We start from the raw sequence: 10,916 nt of genomic DNA, 5'->3' as shown, positions 1-10,916 counted from the left end.
GCCGAACCCTCCAGGATAGCAACTAGGTCTCACGGTTGATTGAATTTATGTGCAATGCTTTTCCTTAGGTCGCAAGCCTTGGTGGCAAGGGTTCGGAGAACAGGTGTGTCCCCCTTACAGTTACTACATATCCGTCACATGAATCATCCTCATGGAGAGGGGAGTAAAAAGGTGGGTTTTCTTAAGGAATTTTCTGATTAAAAATCGTTATAGAGTTTCAAAAATAATTTTGAGAGTGAGGCATAGCCTCGGAATAAGTGTGTGCTTTTGTGTACAAGAGTAACATTAAATAGTCAAATAATATTTAAGCCACTACAATCAATAATATAATTCAGGGTGCAAACACGTAAAGGATATCACGTATAGGGACTCTATGCATGCTACTAGGTCGTTATATCTAACCACATATCTTATAACCTGTCTTTGATACCAATCTGTCACACCCCTAAGGGGCTAAAATCACACCTACTTGATAGTTATAAAGAAAAATCCATTAACGAACAAAATATATTTGAGTAACGTGCAACACAACCGTAATAAAATAAATAATAAATGAAATTAAAATTTAAAACAAGTAGGGTTTCGGGTGCGGAAATTAACGAATGTTACAAAATGACACAATCTTGTGTGTCGCATCCATGATTCATCATCCATGTTTGCTAGAAGACATACATGTTCCTATCTTCAACGTGAGGTTGTACAACCTGTTCTTCAACCTTTCTACCCTGAATAATAGGTTCTTCAGGTGATCATATATCAACAGACGATTTCCTTCCATGACCACATTACACCCAATCTCTGTTAGTCGTCGTAGGCTCAATATATTGTTCTTGAGATTTGGAATGTAACACGCATCGGATATAATCCTTTGTTCTTGATTCTTACATTCTAACAATATAGAGCTTCTTCCCTTGATCTCTACATATGATCCTTCTCCAAATCGCACATGACCACTAATTGCTTTATCAATATCCTTGAAGTGACTCCTCACTCCGGTCAGGTGATTACTTGCATCATTGTCTAAATACCATAGACTTTCCTCTGTTGAAGTGTGCTTCTTGGGCTAGACTTCACCCTTGTTCAATAGGACTTTTTCACTATCATCCATAATGATTGCCATTAACAATGTTGGTTCCTCGTCTTTTTGCACCATGTTTGACTGTGCTTCAACAACGTTCCTTTGTGGACGATTCTTCTCAAAGTGTCTGTACCTCTCACATTTGTGAAATTTGACCTTGCTCTTGTTGAACTTCTTCCCATTCTTGTTCGTCCTAGGTCTGCTTGACGAGCCTTCTTCCTTAGGATTATGCTTATCCTGCCATTTCTCTCTCAAATGGTTAAACTTTCCTCGTCCACGATTTCCAAATCACTTATCTCGGCCTGAGTTATTGTCGTGGCGTGTGTACAACAATATATCTTGACCGTATTCGAGGCTTCTTTTCTTGATCCTTATCTACTCTTCATAAGTCTTCAATTTTTTGACGATTTCGGTGATTGAAACTTCATCTATGTCGGTACCATGTTCTATTGATGCAACAATATGGACAAACCCGTCTGGTACGGATTCTAAGAGTTTCCGTACAAGCATTGGTTCATCCAAGGATTTTCCCGATTCACTAGCCTTAGTAGTATACATCTTAATCATCTCCATGCAGACGTCTATTGACTCATCTTCCTTCATTTGCACCATTTGAAACTCCACCATTCACGATTGTAAATGAGCCTTCTGTACTCGTTTAACACCGACATGTCTTTTCCTCAATGCTTCCCACACTTCCCTTGCCGTTTTGCAACTTGCCACTTGCAAAATGACAGCCTTCAGTATAGCTTGATTAGGGCTGTCCAAACTGCTCGCCGCTCGTTCATCGTTCGCTCGAATTTTGCTCGAAAAATGCTCGTTCGATTTCGGCTCGGTTCGGTTTAAAAGCAATCCAAGCACGAGCAAAACCTCGCTCGGTTTGGTTCGGTTCGTTTTGCTCGAATTAATTTTATATATTAGTTTTATATGTAAACTTTATGTATATATATATAAGTATACTATTTTTTAAAGTTTTTAAAATTTCCCTCTTTTGTGTTGAATTCAAAGTTCTAATTTAAACCATAGCCACTCATTTTATATATATGTTTTATTGTTAACTATGAGTTTTATACATTTTAAAGGTGAGAGTTTAGACAATTTAGAGTTAAAAGTCTTGAATTAATGATATTTTGAAGTTTTAGAAATTTAAAATTGGAAACTTTGTACGAAATCAAGCAAAACCAAACCGAACCAAGCCGCTCGGCTTCAAAACCAAACCAAGTTCAAGCATAAAGATTTCGCTCGTTTCTTTAAATTCAATTCGCTCGGTTCGGCTCGCTTTCAAACCAAACCAAGTATGAGCATGTCCGCGTTCGGTTCGGTTCGGTTCGTGAACAGCCTTACGCTTGATACATGTATCAATCATTGCCTTATCCGTTCGAACATCTGGTTGCGTTGTTTCAGTAGGTTCAATTGATTCCCATAATCCGTTCGCCTCAATTATTATCTTGATTCGAATTGCCCAAATGGTATAATTTGTAGACTTTAAAATTGGACATTGATAATGGGATACCGATCCTACCACTCTGTGTGTTACCTGTGTGTTGTTATCCGGAGGAGTCTTCGAATCTGACATCCTTTCAAATCGTATAACTTTCACCTTGACTGACTACGGTTTCAACACTCCTTGTATAGACAAAACTCATGGTTCTATATACTAAAAAATACAATAATTCGGGAATATAACTTGCAAACCTGAATTTGTATTAACCGAAAACCTGTGAATATAATTTCTTCAGTCGCCCTCGATTATTCTTTAATCGAAATCCATTTTCTGAAAAATGTGTTATACTTACTGACAAAACCGAATCAGCACCTGTATATCTTTCTTCGGTTTGGTCCTTCAACAAAACTCCTTTTTGTCGGAATTGATCAACTTTGATCGTTAACCTTGGTTTTTGATTCGTACTCGTAACGAATCACCGTTGTGTTCGCCTTTATTTACCGGATATTTCCGGATTTACAATAGCCCGCAAACACAATTACCACACAGCCTCCTTGACTACCGATTACCCTGTCGGAAAACTCTATGTCGACGCCCTTTTTTATACCATCAGAAAATCGCACCAGTACCACAACTAATTTTACTCCTTATTTGTTGAAATTTTGAAACCGGAATTACCACCGCCACTAATCCTAAGCGTAATGTCCAAAAAACGTTGCTGCTGCACAAGAAATTCACCGGAATTTCGTTATGGAAAATCAGAATTCGCCGAAATCATATACCGCTTAACAAATCATATCATTGCCTTTTTCTTGTGCCGGAACCTTCCGTCCACTGTCGGAAACCACCAGCACTTACTGTTGTTCAAGTTCTACTGAAAAAACACATTGCCGGAAAATTGCGTTTTGTCGGAGTCTTTTTCGGAAAAGCGTTTTTGCCGGAAAACGGTGTTGCCGTGTTTCTTTCTTGCCGGAACCTTCAATATATAGATGGAGAACACCGTCTACAACCTCCGTTGTTCCATTCTTGCTCAAAAAGTCTCGCCGGAAAAACGCGGTTGCCGGAAAATCGCCGAAATCTGCTATTGTATGTTTTTCTGGCCGGTCAAGGGTTGAACCACCTTTGCTCTTCAAATGTTTAATCTAACAATAAATTCGTGTTATCCTTGATGTTGATGCCAATTGTTGGCCTAATATGGATCTTTGATAATGAATTGATAATAGAAACAAGATGAACAATGATAACATGAACAACAATCTATATTGAATAACTTGAACTTGGATTGAATGAATAAAACATCTTGATGTTTCCCCTATTTATAGTTTTCTAGGATTAGGGTTACAACCACAAATCTATATACACGTGTTTTTGACAGTTACAAACTTGACATATTGACACTCTAACCCCTAGACTTTACATACATGTTTAAGTATGACTTAAACATATTTATAACTAATTACACTACGACCCTTGCACTTTGATGACGAGTGATTACTGCTACAGTGATTGTATTTGAATCCTATGGTTCATTCATATCCCTAAACATGGGCGGATCTACGTATGCGAGACCGGGTTCATGGAAACCCACTGAGTTTCGAATTTTATATAGGATCCATATATAAATTATGAGAATAAACCCACATATAATTTGTGAGTAAACCCATAAACAATGTGGAACCTAGGTCTAGTGGCAAACATCCCTTCTTCTCCAAATGGTGACCCTTGTGCATCCGTGTTCGAATCACATTTTTAGTGTGTAATTTTCTTTTTATATTATTTTAACTTTGCAACTGGTTAACTTTAAGGCCCTTTACTTATTCAGCCCTCACATGAACACTGAACAACCATATTCTAAGGGGGTGTTTGGGATTGCTTATTTTCACCAACTTATAACTTATAAACTTTTTGAGAAGTAATAAGGCGTTTGAGATTGCTTATATTGTGAGAGTAAAAGTTCTATAAGTTACATTTTTGTAGCTTATTAACTTAATAAAAGGTTATAAGGAAATAAAATAAGAAATCCCAAACACCCCTTAAATATGTAAATTATTTTGTGAAAATTAACCTGATAGAACCAATGTGTACGTATAAAATATATATGTAATATACATATTACATTTATTTGTAGTAAATTCTTTGTTAAACAATACTAACAGAGTAACAATTCATCTTAATCAATAATATGCAGTTACAGCAATATATTGCTACTCAGTTAGAAAATGTTAAAGTTAACCAATTAGAACTGAATGGTTATTTCTAGTTTTTGTTAAATAAGTTATTAGGTTCCGGACATCACCGTTGGTTGACCCGTGACTCTGTGACAACCAATAGTAGGCTTCTTAAAAAACAGAAAAATGGCAGACGATTCGATATGTAATGTTTTGAATTTGTGTCAAGATTCTATAATTAATAATGTACATGTATCTATGTTTTTACCCCATTACGAAGCATGCACGGTTGATTTGTAGGCATTATAAATACTAAGAGATATTATGTGTCTTTTTGTTTAAATTTGATCTGTAGGCGTTATATTTTACTACTAATGTTTAAATTTGATTTGTTTTTTTACTATTATATTGTGTTTTTATTATGGGATAAATCTTAACCGACACGTACCATCGAAATTACTCAAACCATCGAACCGTCATGAACCATCAAATCAACCCAAACAGTGAACCATTTGAAAAAAATTCATGGATCCACCACTGTCCCTAAATATCATACATTGTACAAATAGGAATATTCATGGTCCAATATATGTTTGGTTTCCTATATATAACCATAAAACTTAAATTCTAATTTCTTTGCTTACTCTTTAAGCGATTCAGATTCAATTTGATTTCAATTTAATTAGTTTGTAATTGATGTAGCTGTCGTGAGCTAATAAAAAACGAAGTAATTATATTGTCTAAATTATCTATAGTTAGTACGGGTATGTAAGATCGTCTCCACAGTGAATCTGTGAAAAGTGTTGATAAAATGCATTATTTTGATTAAACAGTTTTGGTGGTCGATGTCAAGCGAATTTGGCAATGGGGTTTGCTCGACAAATGAAACAGTGCAAACCCCGTATAAATCTTTCCCTGAAGACGTTTCCGGACTTCCTCCCGCTCGACAAGTCGAGTTCCGTATCGATTTTTTACCCGGGGCAATGTACTTGAATATTTAATTTTAAATAATTAGATAATGTCACTTTATCATTAATAATGTCTTACGAGTTACCGTGCGACCAGTTGTACCGGGTATTCAGCCGTAGGTTGGAGTATGACAATATGAAAAACATTTAAGATAATGGGCTACAACTATACATTTTTGCCTCATAGCATAGTTTTGACACTTATTGTTGTCCAAATACTCATAGATCCACTTCTTGGTCTTCTAAGCATTAGGCTATTATCTCTCTCTCTCCAGTGTTGAAGTTCCAAGGAGTTGCTAATGATGTGTTTGAAACATGTTGGATGCATAATTTAGTTCTTGATCTACTTCGTGCATTCATAGTCAACGTACTCTAACAACATCTATCTATCAGTCATCAAACATGTACAACATCAAGACACCATATAATAGAGAGCAGCATTATCTTAGTTTGGAAAAAGTGGTGATGGGTCAACTTCGCGTTTTCATATATGTTCTGTCAACCTCCTAGTATATGGAAAACGCTTCAATATATTTTGAGCCCATTTTAAAAATGAGATTGATCGATATGACAAAATTCCTGAAAGAACTGAAAGGAGAAACAAAATACAATATTTATGCTTACTAATAAAATACAAACAATATAAATAGATAGAGATATGAACTCTTAGATATATATATATATATATATATATATATATATATATATATATATATATATATATATATATATATATATAGCACTAATGCATCCATCATCAATAACTTTTTAGTTTCACTTAATCACTTGTTAGCAACAAAGTGTGACCCAATTTAACAACTTGTAATCAACCCCTTACACAATAAAGCTCACTTTGAAACAATATATGATAATGGCTACCATAATTTAAAGTCGTTGGAACTCGGAAGTTACAAGCCATTAAAGACAAACAAGAAAAATGGATCAAGGTTTCAAGCTTTGATTTTTCCAATATTCATCTTCCCACATTTCAACTTGTTTTATCGTGCTTGTTCTGTTGTCTATGATAGCTTTAATTGTCGAGGGATCGTATGGTGGAGGCATGGTACATGGGACAGCGTCTGTAGGGTACCGCACGAGTGATTCCTCCATGAACTTCCTCCAGTTTCCGTCTGCAAAGCATGCCATTGACTCTGAACATAGCTCAATTGCATTTGGAGGGACGGTAGGTTTGAACTTTAAAAGCTTAGCATATTCGGTCAGTAAATGTAACATGTAGTCATAAACGTAGTCCATGTTCATGTCCTCGTGAATGAACCGGCTTGACGCCTCACCAATCTCTTGAGCCTAGTGGGTTCATGTAGTTAAGACATCATTGAAACAAAATAAATTTTAACATTCTCATTGAATACATAATTTATTTTCTAAATGCATATTGTTTATGTTTCGATTATAAATTTTATTCAAAACTAAGTTTTGTCAAAATAAAGTATCTATATTGTCCGTGGTCGCTTAAACCCTTTTCCCAACTGATTTTGGCAACCGAAATCTTATACCAACAATTTTATCGACCTGAATTTATGTCTCTACGTTAGCAACCAGCATTTCAACCAGTGTGTTTTGAACGAAATAACAGCCAGAGTTTGTCAGTCACTAATTCGTTATAGCTTTTGCGCAAAATAGAAGTGAATGTTTTACCTTGGAAGTGTGATTGTTGCCCCACTCGACCGCAAATTTAAGCGATTTACACATGTCAGTGGACCAAATAGGCCAGAAATGCTCGAGTGGTGCCATCCCTCTTGTAAAGAAAGTGAAGTAATGCGGGGTGATATATAACGTAGGCGAATCGCAGGCCAATATGTATTTCTCACTTACAGACCATGACCAACCTTCTATGTATATTTTATACCTGCTCATTCATGAATCTATCAATTATTAATATCCTGCAACATTCAACAATGTATATATGTCTACCTGTAAGTACATTGATCTTCAATATTCGAGTTCTTGTATCCATGCTCTGATTCGTTAATCCAATCCTGTTTTATATGGCCATCAAGTATTAAACTTAATATATGTGATTGAAGACCATAAGATTATAACGAGTAAATTAAGGCTAGGCCCTTGATTAACTTAAGAAAAATCCCGTTTAGTTCAAGGATCCAACTAGTGAACACCACATGCTCGTCTAGTCTCCCATCATCACCCAGTTAACATTAGACTTGAAATATATAAAATCAAATAAGTGCGTACCTGGTTAAACAAACGAGTATTCCAGTCAATATTATGAGTACTGTTGGCAGTAACATTGCACTTGATAAGGTCAGCCCTGATAGGGGAGACAGCAGGGTTACCCCTCCAATAAGCAAAGGGTACCCTGTCCTTCCATTTTACTCTCTTGTTACCTTCTTTAATATTCTTCAGTGTCACTTCCCATGGCTTTTGATTTGTCTCTGGCCTATCACATGCAATACAATATAAACCAACCATCATTTGGGTGTTTCTTGAATGATTTTGATTTAATATATACAATTTTATGTATTGCATGAGATCATAACATTAACTAGTAATTTTTGAAAATTTGATGGTGTTACTGTTTTCTCACTTTTCTAATAGTATTTTCTCCATCTTGGAGATTGGGTGGTTTTCGCGTGTGTTTTTTGAAGTTCATCTTTCAAAAAAAATTTGTATAAATCATGAACCTTAGAGAAAAAAGGAGAGAGAGAGAGAAAAAAAACCATTTACGTGTAAGCGCATCAATTAGTAATTTGTCACTTGAATTTATGATTATAAAAACTCAAGAGCTCAACTTATAAATTATATGTGTTTACGAACGCAATAGAATTAAAAGAGTCTATAAGTAATAAAGATTATAGTTAGTTACCATCCCCAAAAAGACCAATCGGGTGAGACGATATCTAAGCTCCATGGATCTGAGCAGTACTTGAACAGCGGAGGAGGCCCAGGATTAGGCCTCCTCTTGAAATATTGGTTTATGTTATACACCGGTCGATCATCGCAATCAAACATAAGCTCGAGATCAGGAATCCTTCCGGGGTACAACCTTAGCAACTGCTGAAATCCCCATAATGTAAATAAATCTCGAGTTTGAATTGATTTTCTAAAGGTTTCAACATATGCTTTTCCTTCAAAAATTATTAGCCTGAAATGTGCACTTCGTTTCGCTACCTCCAACATCTCTCTTGTGATCCCTGTTGCTTTCCAGTGTCGTAGATCTTCGTGGATCCAACGAAAGTAATCAGGGCATGTGTAGACCGATGAACGGTTTATATTTTTGTGTGTCGTTGGGAAGTTCTTGGGACATGATAGTGTTTGATTCCATGCCAAACATTCTAGAGGGAACTCATATATCGCTTTGGTTTTAAATTGCAAATTGGGCTGATCTGAAAACATATACTAGATGCACAGTAAGAAAGCCTAGTTAGATTATAACATAAAACGGACAAGATCTGTATCAGTGCATGAATATGTTTTAACTATATATTTGTGGTATTAGAATTTCACACCAGAGTCATCTATACACACAATATCTTATATTTATCCCATACCGTTCGGAAAAAGGTTGGACAATCATATTGACCAAAATTTTTCAAAGATCACCTATGGTTAGAATGTTCATCTGGATATTGTTCAAAAGGCCATTCTTACCAGTAATTTTTAAAGTTTGACTGTTTGTTAATAAAAATGACCGTTTGAGTTATATTTGGACAGTCATTTGATGTAGTAAAATCATGTTTGTTTTCTTTTTTCTTTTTGGTGTGTGTGTGGGGGGGGGGATTAGCTATGGCATTACCCTTTCACATCTGTAACAATGATCGATAGAAAAGGACCACAAAGTACTAGGGGTGTTCAGAATAAAACAGAAAAAAACAAAAACTGAATCACGTCCGTAATCGAAAAAACCGAATCCGAAACAAAATTGATTGACGGTTCAAATTACAAATCTGTTTTTTTAAATGACTATTCGATTTATTCGGTTAACTGAAATAATTAATTAAATATGATCTATGCTAATTATTTTGTATATGGCTCATTCTTTTTAAGCTTGTTTATAATATGTAGTCCAACGTCCAAATCCGTATTAGACCTACTCTATCTTTAACTGTTGAAGACTATTAATCATTTTGGATGTTCTATTATGTTTAAGACTTTTATGGTTAGGATGGTTTTTATGATTGTATGTATAAGATTATTTAACGGTTTAGATGTTTTCCTATGGCCTTTAACTTTTGGTTTTTAGGATGTATATGTTGTGTTTGTTTATTATGGCCTTTAACGAATGTTCATATCCGGAACACAAATTGAAACCAAACTAAATTGAATTGATTATGGGTTTAGTTACCCCCTTTCCGAATTCGATTAAGTTTGGTTTTCGATTAGGGGTACACAAATCTCATTATTGAACAAATCAAACCGAACAAATTAAATAAATCGTTAACCGAACCGCTGAGTACCGCTACATAGTACTTATGCGTCATTTTACAAGTGAATACAAGAATTCATAAAGAAAGTTATAGGGTTTAATGGTGACTTACGAGGCATATCCAGCACGCAATCATCAAGAACATGCAAATGGAAACAAAGCTTGCGACTAGAATCAACAACGATGTTATGGCATTATTATGATGACCGACCGTTGGCTTAGGCCTAAGCCGGTTTATGTTTCTACATTTATCTTTATACAAATCTTTCATATTTGTAAGTTGCTGAGTATATTCTCACTCAATCTATATATATGCAAAATGCATCATGTTTGTGGCCATTGAATTTACATGTGAAAGCAAGCATGGCCTAGCTTGGGCTTAATGGTGGGGGATAACTTTTAAGTATACGCAAATATGGATAAAAATGTGACCAAAACATTGATATATCATGAGATCTTATACTTGCACCACATACAGTAACATTAGGACTTTTATTTTGCATTAAAATGTGTACTAAAGGGATTTAAGAGCTATGATACAAATATCATGTGAAGCTTAATGAGGAAACGGTTAAAGATGGTCCATCAAACTAATAAAGTTAGAAATAAAAAAATAAAATTACTTTTTGTCTATATTTTTTCTTTTTATACGCAAAAGTTCAAAAAAACCATTAAATGTTTTAACGTGACATCTCAGCTATAGTTGTAGCTAACGTAAATTGCAAGATTAAAAAATAAATAACTAAAGAAGTTATATATGGTTTAAGCTCGATCGTGACATCTTATATAAATCACAGTATTTATTAACACACCAAACATATCTGGCCAGCTAACATAATGCAGGATACTAAAATAA

At 35.1% G+C, this 10,916-nt stretch overlaps 1 protein-coding gene across 1 annotated transcript; it reads right to left on the bottom strand.

Moving 5' to 3' along the window:
- Window positions 1-6,543: 6,543 nt before the first annotated feature.
- Window positions 6,544-10,566, bottom strand: LOC143536220 (uncharacterized). Its single transcript, XM_077030264.1, has 6 exons — window positions 10,173-10,566; window positions 8,501-9,033; window positions 7,870-8,074; window positions 7,591-7,655; window positions 7,315-7,525; window positions 6,544-6,963 (listed from the first exon to the last, which is right to left on the bottom strand). The coding sequence occupies exons 1-6, from the start codon at window positions 10,329-10,331 to the stop codon at window positions 6,601-6,603; spliced, it is 1,536 nt and encodes a 511-aa protein (XP_076886379.1). The 5' UTR covers window positions 10,332-10,566; the 3' UTR covers window positions 6,544-6,600.
- Window positions 10,567-10,916: the final 350 nt, after the last annotated feature.

The sequence above is a fragment of the Bidens hawaiensis genome, unplaced genomic scaffold (assembly GCF_021521415.1).
Source record: "Bidens hawaiensis isolate Kalapana, Puna unplaced genomic scaffold, B.hawaiensis_p1.1 tig00010745_1, whole genome shotgun sequence".
Taxonomy (NCBI): domain Eukaryota; kingdom Viridiplantae; phylum Streptophyta; class Magnoliopsida; order Asterales; family Asteraceae; genus Bidens; species Bidens hawaiensis.
This window is presented reverse-complemented; position numbering and strand designations above follow the sequence as displayed.

What these genes read in the sequence shown, in the direction of transcription:
- LOC143536220 (XM_077030264.1), bottom strand. Translation starts at nt 10,331, where the DNA reads ATGAAAGATTTGTATAAAGATAAATGTAGAAACATAAACCGGCTTAGG. An exon ending in TTGCGTGCTGGATATGCCTC is followed by an intron (nt 9,034 to 10,172) that starts GTAAGTCACCAT and finishes CTGTGCATCTAG; the next exon opens with TATATGTTTTCAGATCAGCC. An exon ending in GAAGATCAATGTACTTACAG is followed by an intron (nt 7,526 to 7,590) that starts GTAGACATATAT and finishes ATGAATGAGCAG; the next exon opens with GTATAAAATATACATAGAAG.